The following is an 18,075-nucleotide window of genomic DNA, read 5'->3' as shown; positions in this document are numbered from 1 at the left end:
GTCATACAATTATTATTAAAACCATTGGACACTTTCGGTAAACAGTATTGTCCAAGGCCCACACTTCGTGTATCACGACTTATATATAAAATAACAAACCTGTGAAAATTAAGGCTCAATCCGTCATCGGAGTCGGGAGAAAATAACGGGGAAACCCACCCTTGTTTCCGCACGTTTCGCCGTGTCATGACATGTGTTTAAAAAAAAACTGTGCACGCCAAAGTCGACGCTTGGTGGCTCTTTTGTGTGCGGTCACAGGCTAGGTCATTTTAGGCGGAATTACATGTAAGGGGAATTCCCGCAGCCGCACTGAACATTGATCTCAACGAAATGCACGATAAAAAGACGAGTCTCGACATGAGTTTCAATACGATAAGGGTACGTGTTTTTGAATTTATTATAATTTAAATGAATTTGCTCCCTCAGTGGTATAAGTTTTAACTCTCTGTAAAAAAAACTTGTATTCGACTGAAACTCAACAGTGTTGTATTCATCATTGACACAGACACGTTAGTTAGATATAAATACCACGGATATAACTGCTACGGAAATGGTTTTCATTTTCAAACGGGTGTTTATCAAAATGAACATGAATGTATACCCGCATGACTGTGAATGTACACACGCATATTCCATTGTAGCTAGCTCAGTACTACCTCAACCGTTGTCGCCATGTCGTGTAGTCCTTAGACTTGGTTCAAAGGCCGTGTCCGAAACGACGACTTCGGCTACAGCTACGTCTAGATCAGCGCGTCTACCAGTGTTGAAGAATAGGCAGACGCGGGCGATCTAGCCGTAGCTGTAGCCTTAGTCGCCATTTCGGACACGGCTTGCAAATTAACCTCCGTCGTCATTGGCCAACGATTGCGAGTTAGAGCGTGCGTGTGGGGGTGATAGCAAATCTGCGGGGGAATTCTGCGTGGCTGATGCAGAGAAATAAACCGCAGTTTCAGACTTGAATTCAAGTCTAAATAGAGCTATATGTACAAAAACGTGGGGTGAAAATGCAATTGCGACTGTTATAGTGTTTTTGACCTTTGTGTAAATGGATATAGTTTTAGTAGCAAATACAATTTCTAATAACAGTGGCGTGCCCCTCTTTGAATACAACACTAGAGGAATGGACGATTATACGATAGGCTTTCCAAAAAGAGGCAAAATAGGCCTATGACCAAAATGGTTTGATTAAATAAAGTCTTAAAATCGACATATGGAATAATCGGGGGGGGGGGGGGGGTGGGGGCGTAGGCCAGCAACAACAAAACATTTGGCAATGATTGTTTTTAACTGGTATGCCTTCGTTTTTGTTTTGTTTTTGTTTTTTTTGGGGGGGGGTTTGGGTTTTGTTTGGTTTTTTTTTGTTTTGTTTTTTTGGGGGGGGGGGCGTGGTGTGGGGGTGACGGGGGTGTACGGTTTTGTGATGCAGTTCCACAAGTTTGCCCAGTTATAGGCTATACCATGTAACATAGTTACTATTTGATTGCAACTAAGATTTTTACGTAGAGTTTTGGAAACATAAGTTCAGGGTCATAGTGTTGTTACATCTATCTGAACAAGTATAACACTTGCCCCCCCCCCCCCCCCCCCCCCCCCCCCCCATTCCCCAATAATACACCTTCGTTTGGTAGTTTATTATTTAGCATTTATTCAAAACAAAAAGTAACATTATTTAAACAATGTCCACTGTGTAACTTTCCCGAGTTCTGTGGAAATCCCACAGACAAGTCACTCGGTGGAATTCGAACCCACGACCTTTGCATTGCCGGAGCAGATGTCTTACCACTTGACCAGCCCTGTTGCTAAGTGGCAGTTCGATTCATGTGTTAACAACAGGTACAACAACGATTTAAATAAAAATCTAATAAATAATTTAAACACCCCCCCCCCCCAAAAAAAAAGAGGACTTTGTAAAGACCCGTTTTTAGGGAGATGGGTACTTTTTGTAACACAAAACACAATTTCCACAGATTTGTATTAAACTTACACCGTTTGAATATAATGTAGATAGCTTCCCTTAAAATATTACTTGCTGAGGTGCTGTAGTTTTTGAGAAAATTAGTAAAACAATGTCATGAATGTCATGAACTATTTTCGTGACTTCTTTTACTCATTTCTCAAAAACTGCAGCACCTCAGCAAGGTATTTTAAGGGAAGCTTTCTACCTTAATTATCTTCAAACTGTGTGTGTTTAATGTAAATCTTTGGACATTGTGTTTTGTGTCCTTCAAAAAGTATCCCTACCCTTTAAGTAACGTGTCACACAAGTTTTGCAACATCTCATGCAACTCAAATAATATTGTTCTTTCTCTTTTTGCAGGATATCAGCCAGATTACGGTTGCATAAATCTAGCTCTGAACAGGCCTACTCAAAGACATGAAAGTGGTTTTATTTTGTCTCATCACCCTACCGCTGACAATGGTAGTGGTGTGCTGTGCTTCAATTTCAACTGTGGATGTGACAAATGACATAGTGGAACAGTGGAAGAGTGGCAATGACAAAGGACAGGAGCAGAGGGATCAACCTTTAATGGAGAGGTATCTGTCGGTTGGTCGTCGGCGAAAGAAAAGAAACGGTGGGTCATTTCTTTCTCAATGCGTCGTTTGAAACATCATTACTCACATACATTCATCCGTCACTTCGGTGATATAGCATACATAATGAGTATTTTGTGTGACGTCACACAATGTTGATTTATTTATAATATCAAGCGAACTATTCGCCAGTGGGTTCATATTCGGACTAGGACACAAATTTTTCACAAAGTCAAAAGAAAATACAACATACACAACAGAATTAGCAGTTATGAAAGTGAAAACAAAAACTGCAGAAGATTTCACGAAACGTTAGGATTAATCCTATCTCAATTTAGGACGAGTAACTCGTTTTAAACTCGTTACTTTCCCCCTCGTCCTTTCGACATATCAGTCACAATAAATCAACCGTCATATCAATGATTTAATAAGAAGAAACGATAAATAAATAGTAAACTTGCGGGTACAACCATGTGTAAATCTCTTAGGGTGAGTGTTGGCTTAGAAAAGAGCCGTTTTGGTCTCGATGTTTCGAACAGCTCGTCTTCGGGAGAAGAATGATACAATGTTGACATAGTCAGACCTGCATGCTTCGTTTTTGAAAGGGCAAGGGCACCAAGGCATTTTCTTCTTGGTTAAATGGTACCCTATGAGGAAATTTGAAATTTTCTTTGTAGTATTTTAAGGGCACCAAGGCAATTTGACCAGGGGGCAAGCGCCTTCATTGCCTCCGTGAAGTATCAGGCTTGGTAAGGATTAACTTTTTTGGGGCTCGATGTACTTTCATGCATGAAATTAATATAATGTGCTACATTATGTTCAGTCACCCGTTTCAATGCTGCCTAGTTGTTTTGCCAAAAATACATTAACAACGGTGAATACTGGGTCGTGCAAGTTAATCGACTATTACCATGGAAACCCAATTAGCTCTTTTGAGGTTTGGTGGACACAGCAGGAGTGCATTGTTTGGTTTGGGTGTACAGACAAATTGACCAAAACCTAGTGTCATGTGTATAATGGCTTATTGTGTTGTTGCCAATTTACAAAGTACAGGACACAAAAGACATGCATTAATGAAAGTGAAATATTATAATGTGGTGCATGAGTTTACTATTTCGTTAAAACAAACTCATGTCCAGCTCTGGCCTTCTTTGACAAAGCAAATCAATCCACAACCGGAAAAAGGTAAAATAAATGTTTACAATCTGCCGACCTTGGTGCAATGGAGAGGAAAGGGAATTCCCCATTAATTAACCTTTGCTGTATGGCGCGCCAAAGTATATATATGTGATATTACATCAATCGTCTTTTATTTATTTATTTTTGATTGCGCTTAGACAAAAGACAGGAACAATGAATTCACGCAAATACTAAAGGTGTTTTGTATTTTATCTGTTTGTTTATGAAGTGTATTTAACAATTGTTAGTATTTAAAGAAGAAAAAAACGACGGATACAAACAGTTCTATTGACATAGTGACCTCTGACGTCACTCGAAAACCATAACACGATTCGCGCACACACCGTGTTTTGGCAGCCAGCTAGAAAGTGTATGCAATCTTACCATGACTGCTACGCGTAGTTTTGCCCGGCGATACATGACGTATACAGTGTTTTGTCAACAGAGGGCGGTTTGAATGTAAACATAGGTCACATCGTCAATAGAGTGAAATTTATAAATTTGACTGTGCTGTAGCAGGGTGGTTCAGTACCCCATGTGGAAACCGAGTACTACACAAAACAAGATGAAATAAAACGCCCAACAGCGGAATTCTCAAGACTAAAAGTGCTTGACTCGAAATTTTGTGAACTAAAAACTAAACCATAACAACACAAATAAAATCGAAAGTCAACCCTAGCAGTGTGAAAGTTTGCTGTTTTCACATGCACAAAACTAAATAATGTGCTTTCATTTGCAGTCACCTTTTTCAATGCTGCCGATAGTTATGCCGATAGTTATGCCGAAAGTAAATTTAAAATGGTGATAAAAACTAAATCGTGCAAATTCCGTTATCATGTATATTTGGAACATTATTGTGGGGTCACATACGAAATATAAAAATTAAAAAACAGTTCTTTTCAGAACCACCCCAACTCATTAGAGATAGTCATTACATGGTGTTACCTCAAACCTTTCTATATCGTATTTCCACCATGCAAAGTTTCAAATCCTACTTATACGAAATATTGTCAAGGAAAAAAAACAGTAAAAAGACCAAGGAAGAATGATCAGTAGCGCCTATACGCTTTATCAGGTCCAACCATGCCAATAATTGTATGCAAGAGGTTTCTATTTGTAGAAGCAATACATGAACAAAAGACATGAAACAAGGAAAGGAAAATAAAACTATTTATATTATAATTTGCATATTGAGTTTGCTTTCTTTGAAACAATCATTTCTCAACCCACGGCAGGAAGAAGATGTTTACATGACTGATTGCGTGCTATAATAACAAATGGACTTCCCCATGACGTCATCCTTCTCTAGTTCACAATCTTTAGCACACAAGTATGGCGCGCCGCTTGTGTAAAAAAAAAAAAAAAAATCAAAGATCGTCATGTTTGTTTTATTATTTTTTTAAATATTTTTTAAATTGTTAGTTTTTGAAAACAATGTTTACAATGAACCTACCTTAATTATTAAGCTCTTTTGCATTTATTTTTATTTTTATAGTCTTGTCTCTCGGTGTTCATTTTACAGGTGATATCACACACTCATACAAAGACGCCCTCTTTACCAGCCCCAAAACGGCATACTTCCAGAAGAACCAAACGCAATACCTGCGATGTCCAACTTGGCGACTTGGGGAAAGACTAAGCTCAGTCTTCTGGTACAGGAGACCAACCCTTGTAGCTAAGTTCTCAGCACCGAATGAACCGGGGAAAAACTTCACAGCTGAACGGTACCAGTTGATGGATGATCAATCGGGCCTCATCATTTACAACGTTACTGATGACGATGGAGGACTTTACGATTGCCGAGTCGTACCAACAGCTACGAAGAGAGAAAGGCAGGGCCTGGTTAATGTCGAGATCCTCGGTAAGAGATCTTCGTAAGAGTCTTCGTTTTACTATTTCAAAAGTTTCTTTTACTCATAGATAAACAGCTGGTTATGGTTGCCGAGTCGTACCTATACATAGAGTTATATATAAGAACTAGAGAGCGCACTGGCCTATATACGCGCCCCGGTATGCGAGCAGGCGGTCATTTTCTAAGTTGACAAAATAGCTGTCTCACAGCGTATGTTTGTGCGGCCATTTTGTAAGTTGAACAAACAGCATCGCTAGAGCATTCAATAAAAAAAAACTCAAACGTGTATTTCATATTCAACGCGCGTGCAGAATGACGCGCTTGTCATCTTGCGGTCCCGTGGCGTTTGTGCACGAAGCATCACTCGTGCGCCCTCTAGTTCTTATATATAACTCTATGTACCTATACAGCTAAGAAAAAGGAAAGGCATGGCCTGGTTACTGTCAAGATCCTCAGTAAGAGATAGTCTTCGTTTTACTATTTCAAAAGTTTCTTTTACACATAGATAAACAGCTGTTTATGGTTGCCGAGTCGTACCTATACAGCTAAGAAAAAGGAAAGGCATGGCCTGGTTACTGTCAAGGTCCTCAGTAAGAACAAGTCTTCATTTAACTTTTTCAATTTTTGTTACTCATATAAAATAAACACCCTTTTCTACACTCCCGAGGAATAAAGTGCAGAAATCTTGTTTGCACATTATCAATTTCTTGTTTTTGTGTTTCCTCCATCTCTCCAGACTCTACATTTCCAGCAGATGCCGTTACCATGGACTCAATAAACATGGCGTTGTTGTCACAGAACGTCGACCGACAAAATGGCGGTCGAATCAAATGTCCCCATTCAACCACAGATGCCTCCGCAACCTACTGGTCCCTTGATAAAGGAGAAGGAGTCGATACTGATATAATTGGTGCCGAATACTCGAATGAAGACACCTTGGTACTTGATAAATATAAAGGTGACTACCAGATCGTGAATGGCGGAGACTTGCAGATACTGTCATTACAGCTTCCTCACCGTCGATTTTGGTGTCATCGTTTTCTTAACGGCCTGGCAGTAGGACACGTTGACGTCACTGGAGTAGGTAAAAATCTTCAGGTATTTTCGAAACTGTTATAATGCCACTACGGGCTCCATCCTTATTTATTGGAAGCCCATACTGAAAACGCACGTTTTGAAGAATGCCGACGGGAGCTTGGGCAGCAGCCGAATTCGTTTCGCCATCAATTCGAAAGGGCACAGTCTCGAGATAAGTTTTAAATATAGCACTTAGGCCTAAACGTGAAAAGGTAAAAGTGCTCAAAATGAAATTGGTAATAATCTAATATTATCTCATTTTGTTGTTTGCAAATAAAAACCTCCTTTATGTAGTTTGTGTAGCACTGAGGCGATAACGTCTTTATGAGTAAAATGCAATTGATTGAATTTTGACATCCTTATTAGTTACTGACGAGAAAAGTCAGAAGAAATCTTTCAACTAGTATTTTCTTATTTTTCTCAAACATCTCTTACAGAAAGCTAGTGTTTGTAACTTGCTTTTTCAACTGTACCTACTTTCCTACGTTCGTTACTTTCCTTTACTTTCAACGCAAGTGATTTTTGAAAGTGAATGCAAAAGTTCGTCTATGGTTAAAATAAATAATCATTTCTTTTTCTCTTCGTAGTCTCCACAAATAATCAAGACCGGCCGATTATAACCGGCTGTGAACCGCTGCCTGGAGATGGATGTCAAGTGAACTTTAACCCTGATAATGATCTTCAACTCAAATGCAGCGTACTCAATGTCTACCCCAAGATAACCTTGCATTGGCAAGACGTCTCTACGTGCGATATAAACTTTAAGGAGGAGTCTTTGGAGAGTTTTGATGATGATGCCAAGACGTTCAACCAGTACCAGCAGCTCACCGTCAAAGCAGGGAGCTTCTCTGATGATTGCCTGCCGAAGTTTGTTTGTAATGCGATCGGTGCAGCCATCCCACTTCAACCTTTCGGTGCAGAGGTCGCTCTACAAGTTGTATCAGGTACAATAAGTAGGCAAGCATGCAGTCACCATGCCTACTACATTAGCTTGACAGATTAAAGGATACTTTAAAGCCAATATTTCACTTGAAAATTCTACAAAGTAAATTTCAGGTTTTTTTCATCGGTATTTTATTCTTCTTCCATGGTTTGAATGTATTGTTCTTTCCTTCACAATATTTCGTCTGTAATAGCACAATGGTTTCCACATTACATGATATAAATAAATTTGCACGAATTGGTTTTCTGGGGTTGAACAAAGAATTGACTAGAGTGGGATTCGAACCAACGACCTCCGGATTAAAGTGCCGGCGCTCTACCAACTGAGCTATCTAGCCCTATATTGGCGGTGTCCCTATTTTGTCAATATCTTTGTGTGGGGGTGCCAGTCAGAAGCCATACAACCGTTAACTGCCGTGTAGCCGGGGATCACACCCAAATTACGATACAACCTGGGAAGCGGCAGCCAGGGGATCACCTTTAGGGGATGCGACTTTTTGTTTCAGATATCAATATAAACCACAAGGGAAACTGACTGGGTAAATCTTGAAATGATTTTTTGGGGTTGAACAAAGAATTGACTAGAGTGGGATTCGAACCAACGACCTCCGGATTAACGTGCCGGTTTTCATTACAATTTTGTATTTACTTACGATTAAATCAAGCAATTCTGCCGTCTGTTAAAGGGTCTATGTAGTAGGTACTTTTTCCTAACACAAAACACATCGCCCGAGTTATGCATTAACCTTGCACAGTTTGAAGACTATGATAGTAGAAAGTTTCCCTTGAAATTTGTCTTACTGAGGTGCTGTAGGTTTTTGAGAAATGAGTAAAACAAATAATTTATGAAATAACGTTGTCTTTAGGAAAAAACTTTGTTAGCCTCATTATTTTTATTTTTTTTATCTATAATTCTGTTTTATTATTATCTTACAGGTGCGACATGGATCATCTTTATCTTGTTATTTTTTTTCGCAGTAGGTCTGTCTTTGATTATCATGCTTATTTTAGTAATAAGGAGACGTAACTTTCTTAGAAAGATCGTGAGATCTCCAAACGTCGAAGCTTATACAGTGGAGTCTGATGACTCAAAATGCCAATCACCTACATTTACCGAAAAGACTGAGATCGAGGTTGAGATCGAACCAGAAGACAAAGGATGCTACTTTGTAACACTTCAAGGTACCGTAGTAGTTCATTTTATTAGTGCCTGTTCACTTGCAATATGGAGTTAGGCCACTAAAGCGAGGCTTGATGGTCTAATTAGTCAGGTCCCCTATGTTCCTATAGTGCCATATATATATGTAACATAAAAAGAACCAGACTGCACATCAAGTCACATCGGCTGCGTCGATGTTCATGACTGTGTTTCCTTTATATGTTTGAAGAGCAAAGCATTTTGGGAAACAAGACTCGCATCTTTCAAATCGTACTCTTTTAATGGTTCAGTAACTTTCAAAACCGTTATTTTTTTTTCTAAATGGGTTATTGAATAATTTTCAGATGTGGCCTGACAAATCAAAACCTATAGCAGAGTCGACTCTTCTTAAGACTCTGCTTAAATACTCTGCTAGAGTCGAACATTTAATATCATGCCATTATCTCATACCTTTGGATTGGTAAGCGGTTTGCAACAGCTAAATTTATTTATTTATTTTTTTTTTTTTTTCTGTTATAGAATCTTTAACTTGGTTTATTTTCTTTTTCTTTTTGTGTTATTATTACAAATAAGTGTAGGTTTGGCTTTAAATTACAGGGCAGCTAACTTATTGACTGTTCTAATTGTCTTCATGTTTACTAATTGTCTTCATGTTTACAAAGGGTGGGACGGCTGTGGAAAATACCACACAAATTCAACAAAGTCGTCAGGACACGTTTTATTTGCTTCTTTTTGAATATAAATTTTTGTAGTTTTTTATATTTTGTCGATTTTGTTTTATACAACCTGAAATTGTCTCGTTTCCTGTTAATTTATTTTGTATTGGTCTATGGGCTCCCAACCCATAAACCAACTTATAGGCCGGCCTGAAAAGCACAAAAAGTAACAACATGCAACGGCCTAAACCAATAACAACTCTGACTGCATTAGTCTATTTGTACAAGCACCAATTGATACAATTTTGTTCGATTTGTTATTTCCTATTTCAACACAGACGAGAGGCAAACTATTAAAGACAAAGCATCACAATCTGAAGGTAAAAAACTAGTCGAAAATGGTAAGTGAGCAAATGATCTTCAAACAAAGTTGAATTATCGATTATGATTGGTCGATTATTAGAAACAAAAGTTAGAAATAAACCAGTATAAAACGGCCTATTCCATTTTCGTTTGTCTTACAAAACTAACAATACAACATCTTACTGCACATTTAACAACAAAAAACGGTGGAAAATAGTACTGCTTTGTTTTTGGTTTTGTTTTTATTTGCAAGATGCCTACACTTCCATTAACTATAATTGCTCGACAATTCTTTTGCAGAAATAGGGATACTCTGTTTCAATCTATGATTCGTTAAAGAAGTGGACCTGTTTGTGGCTGAAAATTATGTTGTTATTTTGAACCCCCAACTGAACCCCAAAACAAATTAATTTAACTTCTGAATTTTAAATATTTTTGTTTTATAACTTGATCCATTTTCGGCTTCTGGGCTATATATGACGCAATACAATGCGAAATGAGGCAGACACAATTATAAATTTCAGGTGCATGTTTAAAGCAATAGTGTTCTACAAGTGTGAAATAAAAATAATGCTCTCTGTTTTATTCTAATTTCTTTAAAGATGAAAGCCAAACGTTAATGCCCCAAACATCGCAAACTCAAGAACTGAATCTAGACGATCATGGTAAGTAGAGGAATTGTTTGTCTGATCTAAGTATAAAAAATGAGAGCATAGAGCTGGCCATAATAATCTTTAAGGGAAGGTACACGTTTGGTGATTACTCAAAACAAATATTAACTTAAAAAATGACTTGGTAACGGACATTGGAGAGCTGCTGATGGTAGTATGAAACATTGTCAGAAACGGCTCCCTCTGAAGTAGCATAGATTTTTAGAAAGAGGTAAATTCTCACTAAAACAATAAAAGACTTCTAGCTAGAAGTCTTTTATTCCTATCTGAGAACACACAAAATCGTCCAACAAGGGGGGTTTGTCATTCATCATTTTCTCGCAACTTCGATGACCAATTGAGCCTTAAGTCCCACAGGCCTGTTATATTATGATGGGGGACACCAAGTGAGAACACTTGTCTTTGACATTAACCAAACGTGTACAGTGTCTTTAAAGCAAGACTTATTTCCGAAACAGCAAAACATTTGCAGTTGTGGCCCGAACTATGTTATTGAAACGTAATAGTGAATTGTTTCGCACGACATTGAAATAACAATTGTGTTCACATAACTTACATGGTATGAGGATGGACTTTGTGGAAAACTTCACCAAACTTGCAATTTGTCTGAGAAAAATTAGTACAAAATCTTGATGATATCGCAAAACTAAAACGTACTTACTGGGGTCTGTTACAATTTGTGTACATCTTTTCACTTTTGATTTTTTTTTGGAAGAGTGCCTTCATTCCAATCCTCTAGTTTTCAAGAAACATTGTCATAACAAGGGATGGTTACATCCTTGGTTAGAGTAAAATCAATTCATATCCTCTGGCTTTTTATCAAGAAACATACCATTGGGACGGTATATCATTTATATTGGAAGAGTACATTTCTGTTCCAATCCACTAGTTTTCAAGAAACAGTGTCATAACAATAAATTTTTACACCATTGGTTTTGGATGAGTACACTTAATAGGAGACTTTCCAACGCTAGGTGGCAGCAGACATACTGGGTAAATTTCCATTGTTTACGTAGTTCTGAACATGCGCATAATTCTGAGAACAATGGACTTACCCGGTAAGTCTGCTGCCCTCTATCGTCCCAGAAAGTCTCCCATTCCAATTCTCTTCTTTTTCAATAAACATTTTTTTATCATTTTCATTCTCTCTCAGTGACAGAACATGTTGAGATCCACCCGTCAGGTTCTAGTAGTTTCTCCCCCCGTCGAATGCTAATCCAAGCCCAAAATATTGTTGTTAACATTCACAATCATGTCATTAATAAAACACCCACAAAGCGGAATCGAAGAAAACCAAAGCAGAAGAAAGACGGAAAGGGGGGCGCATCCTATCAAACAATTTCCGTGGAAGCTGGTGAGTAAATACTTTGTAAATTATAATTAAAACATTTTGGTTTTTTTACGGACGGCTCCTAAAGTGGAAGATACTATAAATAAATGGTAAACTTGCGGGTACAACCAAGTGTCAATCTCTTTAGTTTGAGTGTTGGCTGAGCCGGTTTGGTCTCAAATAATGTTTTCATTTTAAACTCGTGTGACCCTTAAGCCTGGTTCATACTTCCTGCGAATGCGAATGCGAAGCGAATTTGACGTGAAATTGACGTCACACCCTCCTTTCGCAGCGATTATCGCAAGGGGGTAGAGCAGAAGGCAACGGCTGCGAATTGTTCGTTGCGAATTTGTGACGTCAAGATTCGCTTCACATTCGCAGGAAGTATGAACCGGGCTTAAGGCCATGTCTTAGCGAAGCATCGACTGTTTTATCACTTTAATAGTTCTTCTTTACTGTTCACCAATTCTGATCTTCAAACAAAGATAAACATTACTCAAGGAGTGCATTTTGGCGACCCCAGTCAGAGACATTGGTCATCGGTTGAGCGTTTTCGCGAGTTGCGTGTTCGGTTGAGCGCGGTGACGATGCTGTTCAGACCAACCGCTAACCGACTTGTGGACTCAGTTTGGGCTTTGGTTAGGGTCGCCAAAACGCACTCAACGTTGCCATCTTCCGTGACCGTGAAAATAATTTTTCTTTTAACAATTTCAGTTCCAGAGTCATCTCCATCTGATCAACATAACTTGGAAGTTGAGATGCACGAGAACTCACTTACAAGTCCACGGCAATTAAACATGGCGGATTCAACACTTCAAGAAGGGTACGAAGCTGATGAGTCAAATCTTCAAGACGTTTCTGTTATTCAGGAGACTCCGGATACTCGTGATGACCCTCAAGAGCATTCCGATCAACAGACGTCCCCCAAAGAGGTTACTTGTGAACCTCTGCAGAAAGTAGAACCCCATCACAACATAAATGAAGCTAATTCTGAGCCTCATCTGACCGAAGATAATGCGAACCTTCAAAGAGAGGATCCTCCAGAGATATCAGTTACTGAAGATGAAGCTGCTTGCCCAACAGGTATTGTAGTTATAAGTGGGGATTCTAATTATTAAGAGCTCGTGACAGTTGTCGTCAAATGTCTCCCACTGAACCCAAAAAACTGTAGATATTCTTAGGCCCTTTTTGAAACCACGGGTTTGGCGTTGGATTTGGCTTCAGGCTCCGTCCTCTCGTCTGAAGCCCTGTACGCAAAACACGCTCAATATTGTCAAAACAACTGCGGGGCCAAGCTAGCTTGAGTCATAGTCGTAGACATAACTGCTTGTATTCGCCAAATTGGGACATTTGGCCTCATTCTTGAGTCTTGAAGTGTGACGTCAGATATTCAGGCTAATTATGATGCTTTAATATTATTGAATTTATAAATTCATAAAAATCTAAATTTTTTCCAGATGCATTTAATGGAGCATCATCTGAAATACAGACAAGCACAGCCTCGGATAACACATCTTCACAGAAACAAAATGACGTAATACAAGACGAGAACCAACAGAGCAAAGCACCTGAGCAATCACCAGCTGGCTATGGAAAGATCGCTCCGAAACGTAAAAAAACTCATGGAAAGACGCCTTATCAAAAGTCAAAGAATGTTCAAAGTGAGATCAAAGATTCTTTGAAACCAAAAGGAGTGGTCAATCAAGCTGCGGGAAATTCTAAGCATACAACGGGAAGAGATACTGGCAACGTAACTGATGAAGAAACAGAGCTTCGATTAACTCCAGGTAAGCATGCACATTAACAAAATAATTCCCCTTGCATGTAACGGGTGATAAGATTAAAAAGTTAATTTCATGAAGCCTGTAAAACCCAGACTGTGGTTTTTTTTTCCTTCAGAGTTTGCTACTAGTTTGCCCAATTCCATAGATCTGCTAAGCACCAAAATTTGCTAGCGTTAAATTTCTTCCTTGATAAAAACAGGATCATACCAATCAAATTTCCACGTGATTTTCAGAATAAGCAAACAACAGCTGAATACCAGTAACAAGCAATATGCAACAAATGGAAATTTGGTTGGTAATAGATAGATAGAATGGTATATTACAAACAATTCCTCACAGCACAAAGGCTGAATTACAAAAAAATTACATTAATTTAAAAATTGAAATAAAATCGGAGGCAAATTGGTAAAAAAAAAATATGTGGAATAGTTAGCCATTACCTTAAATCAACACATTGCATATTGCACATTGAAACTGAATTAATTTAACTCAATTTCCCTTTTTTTTTTACAAGGAAGAAATTTCATGCCAAGCAAATTTGTGTGCTCAGCAGCGGCTCTATGAAATTGGACCCTCGGCAGGACTGCATTAAAGTGTCAAAAAAAATTGCACACGTTTCTGCCTGATTAATAAAGAACTCCCCCAAAAAAATATTGCTTTCTAGAAAAACAGTTTCACAGAAATTAATAATTCAATATTTTTAACTGCTGTAAGTCTAGCTTTCATTCGCTTGTATTAAAGGAACATTATGGAAACAAGTTTTTGCTAACAAAACAGGTGCTGGCAGTGTAAGCACTTTATGTAATCCACCATACTGACAAACCTGTAGAAGTTTGAGATAGTTCGGCCATATGGGTCACAAGAAAATAGTGAAAACCCGAAATGTAGATCTGTGATCTTAGACAAGTTTTGATTTCTTACCAGTTCTATAACATTCCTTTAAAAACTCTGGAGAATTTTTGTATTGATATGTGTATTGTGACTGGTTTTTATCTCCAGATTCCGGTTATTCGGGCAGTGCACATTGTGGTCCTGATGGTAATGATGATGCTGTTGCTCCTGAAGAAAGCTCCGAAGAACAATCTGCTAAGCCACAAGTCCCCCAACCCGCTCTTAATAACGACTTCAATACTGAGTCAAGTCCTACAGATCCACTCCTCGATCCAACTGTCAATCCAAACTCCGAAGATGTTCAACATCCACATAAAAAGATCCAACTCAACAACCTGAACCAATCATGAAACAGCCGTCACCTCATCCCAATCCTTTTCCAAACGTTACCCCTCAAGAACCCTCTAGTGACAACCCGTCTCAGAAAGAACAAGACGCTCCTCCTCTTTCATTACCTTACAACGCCCAGATTCAAAGTGACCCATATTACCCTTCCCCGGGTTCGAACACGATAACTCGCTGGCTTGATGACACACCCAAAGCTGGCATCCCTGAACCATCGCTCCAAACAAGCCCTCAAGCTCCTCTTGCAGACCAAGATGATGCACCAAAAACTGGCATCCCTGGATCAACGCTTCCAAGTCCCCAAGCTGACCAAGACGGTCATGTTCGCGCCCAAAGACCGGTAGTCTCTCCCCAATCTGACTACTGTGAACCATCTCCTGGTGTTGGTCCAGAATCAAATGGAAGCAGATACCCAGATCGCTTTTCAAGCGACGATGAATCCATGGTTTCCGAAAGCGGTAATGAGGTAGCGGATGACACGCCGCATAATGGCGTCAGTGATGACGTAGGTTACGATCAGCAGCACGAAACGCCCTCAGTGGAGATGGATGAAGGAACTGCTGATGACATTTCACAGGGTTGGTATCAATTCAATTTAATAACATTATCTGGAATAATCGTATCTAATGGAAGTGAGGCACTATAGGGATTTGAAAAGTGCTTAAATGTCACCTACTTAAATGTGTGTCACATTCAACTTTGTTTTATACTAGACTGAGTGTGTGAATTGAATGTTTAAAGGCAGTGGACACTATTGGTAACTGTCAAAGACCAGTCTTCTCACTTGGTGTATCTCAACATATGCATAAAGTAACAAACATGTGAAAATTTGAGCTCAATTGGTCGTCGAAGTTGGGAGATAAGAATGAAAGAAAAAACACCCTTGTCCAACGAAGTTGTGTGCTTTCAGATTCTTGACTTCGAGACCTCAAAATCTAATTCTGAGGTCTCGAAATCAAATTCGTGGAAAATAACTTCTTTCTCGAAAACTTCGTTACTTCAGAGGGAGCTGTTTCTCACAATGTTTTATACTATCAACAGCTCCCCATTACTCGAATACCAAGTAAGTTCTTATACTAATAATTATTTTGAGAAATAACCAATAGTGTCCACTGCATATCTTTAACAATGTAATTTGTTTCTTTCGCACGACCTTTTCATTTTTACTGACGATTTAATTTGATGAGCTAGGTTCGATATCTCATTTTTCCGTATTCGTTGGTCCCATATACTTAATTTTGTTTCCCTAAAATACAGCTTCTCCTCCAGATATAGAAATGAAAGAAGACGAAATTGTTGAACGTCCAAAACGTGACCCCAAGGAGCGACAGTCAAAGACCAAGGTTTTGCTGAGCAAACAAAACCCTCTTAAAACTGGCAAGTTGTTTGAAATGTTTTGTACAGCTGCTGTTATATCTTTTAGTTTGGTAGCAGTTCGTATAGACCTTTATCACGGTGTGGGCATCTTGATTTTACTCCATTCCAACTCATTGTAACCAAACTGAGGCTGGACGAAATAATAGTCTGGTGCCATGTTTGCGCAATGACTGTTAGGATTCATTACTGTTATTGGAAACAGGGAACATGACCAAGATGGTGACAGCGTGATAAAGGTCTAGTAGATAAGTTGTTAAATCAGCCATAAGCCATAGCCGAGCAGACAGACTAAAGCTGGACCAGCAGGGGGAAAAGATAAACTCATTTGTTTGCCTAAAGTTGAAATAAGCGGGGCACAGTGAACAATACATGTTATTTTGACTGGTAGCCTTTCGTGTTGACAAGTTTGTGCGCTTCAGGTTTATAAAATTTGACACAAGTCATGTCATTATCACTTTTTGCTCAGCTATCTTTTGGATAACATTTGCCGCACAAACTAACAGATTGAAGTGTTTAACATTCAATGCAATGGTTGGATGCATTAGTTTCGCGCTCCATACCTATGTGGGGCGTATATAAAAGCAGCATTGAGGATCATGTTTTGTGTGTGTTTTCTCTTTTAATCACAACATATTTTACTGAAGTGGTATCTTTCTTCCTCTTCTTTCTTTTTCCAGAAAACTTAAATGCCAAAAGACCGAAAATTTCTACCGGTTATTGATCATGGTGTTTGACAAGGGCTGTTTTTGTTAAAATAAAACAACGGATGAGCTATGAGTTCTTTACCAAACGGTTCGCGGTACCTCATGGGAAGCAGTCAGCTAAAGGTTACACTTCGTGAAAGATGCGAGTCAGAGACCAGACACGTCCTGTATGACGTCACAACGGGAATTGACATAAACTTGTATGGTTATAGATATCCTCTTGTCATTGCTTGCATTTTAAAAATTACTGATTTTTTAAGGAACGTTACAGAATTGGTAAGAAACAAAAATCGTGAAGTTCACAGATTTACCTTAAACTTACACGGTCTAATGATGATGATAGTTGAAAACATCCCTGATATATTTCTGTCTGAAACGTCATATTTGATGAGAAATAAATAATCTAACTTCGCGTTTGGAGTTTATCGCTCAGTGAGCGTTTTATTCATTTTTATTTTGGCATCGATGCAATGCAAAATTTGTAATCGTTTTTTCACTGTCCTCTCGTGACCCAGATGGCCGATCGATTTCAAACTTCTACAGGTTTGTCAGTTTATGTGTATGGTGGATTACATCAAGTGCTTACACAGCCAGCAACTGTTTTGTTAGCAAAAAAAACAATTCTGTAATGTTCCTTTAAGTAGTTTTATCCACACATTGTGCTTTGTTGTATTGCATGCCTAATGTTGGTGTGATGCACCTCGATACAGATTTTGCGCCATATAGAACGTGTTTTCTATTATCATTATTTAATAAACTTGGACATGATTGAACAATTACTAATCGTACATTATAAAAAGTTTTTGATCCTATGTAATATTATTAACCAACTTGACTTTCATCGCATGTGAAGTATACTGTTAACAAAAATGATCTAATAATGGTGGTTCTTAATGGAATTGAGAATTCCTTAAAGGGTCAAAGACAAGAGTTACTTATGGCTTTGGAGTTCTTAAATGGGCAAAGTGGTCAGCGTCATCGATGGAGGGGTTTGGCTTACAGTCTACGATGATGATCTAAGAATGGTGGTTCTTCATGAAATTGTGAATTCCTAAATGGCCACAAGGCAAGAGATCATTATGGTTTGAGAATTTCTTAAAGACCACTTTTCTGTCAGTAAATAAGTTTGAAACTAAAATAGGGTTGCTAATTGAAATAGTAATCTGCTTTTAATTGACTATAATTATCTACCGTAGTTGCAGCTGGTTATTTT

At 38.6% G+C, this 18,075-nt stretch overlaps 1 protein-coding gene across 1 annotated transcript; it reads left to right on the top strand.

Moving 5' to 3' along the window:
* Positions 1–279: 279 nt before the first annotated feature.
* Positions 280–16,183, top strand: LOC117305277. Its single transcript, XM_033790119.1, has 13 exons — positions 280–378; positions 2,318–2,573; positions 5,234–5,572; positions 6,300–6,647; positions 7,228–7,584; positions 8,519–8,764; positions 9,736–9,798; positions 10,363–10,425; positions 11,585–11,785; positions 12,476–12,844; positions 13,219–13,548; positions 14,545–15,359; positions 16,039–16,183. The coding sequence occupies exons 2-12, from the start codon at positions 2,375–2,377 to the stop codon at positions 14,784–14,786; spliced, it is 2,757 nt and encodes a 918-aa protein (XP_033646010.1). The 5' UTR covers positions 280–378; positions 2,318–2,374; the 3' UTR covers positions 14,787–15,359; positions 16,039–16,183.
* Positions 16,184–18,075: the final 1,892 nt, after the last annotated feature.

Source organism: Asterias rubens, chromosome 22, assembly GCF_902459465.1.
Source record: "Asterias rubens chromosome 22, eAstRub1.3, whole genome shotgun sequence".
Lineage (NCBI taxonomy): Eukaryota > Metazoa > Echinodermata > Asteroidea > Forcipulatida > Asteriidae > Asterias > Asterias rubens.
The sequence above is the reverse complement of the archived record's forward strand: the minus strand, read 5'-3'. Positions and strand labels throughout refer to the sequence as shown.

Excerpts from the sequence above, each read along its gene's own strand:
- LOC117305277 (XM_033790119.1), top strand. The coding sequence starts at position 2,375 with ATGAAAGTGGTTTTATTTTGTCTCATCACCCTACCGCTGACAATGGTA. Across the intron at positions 2,574-5,233 it reads TCGGCGAAAGAAAAGAAACG|GTGATATCACACACTCATAC; the intron begins GTGGGTCATTTC and ends TTCATTTTACAG. Across the intron at positions 11,786-12,475 it reads AACAATTTCCGTGGAAGCTG|TTCCAGAGTCATCTCCATCT; the intron begins GTGAGTAAATAC and ends TAACAATTTCAG.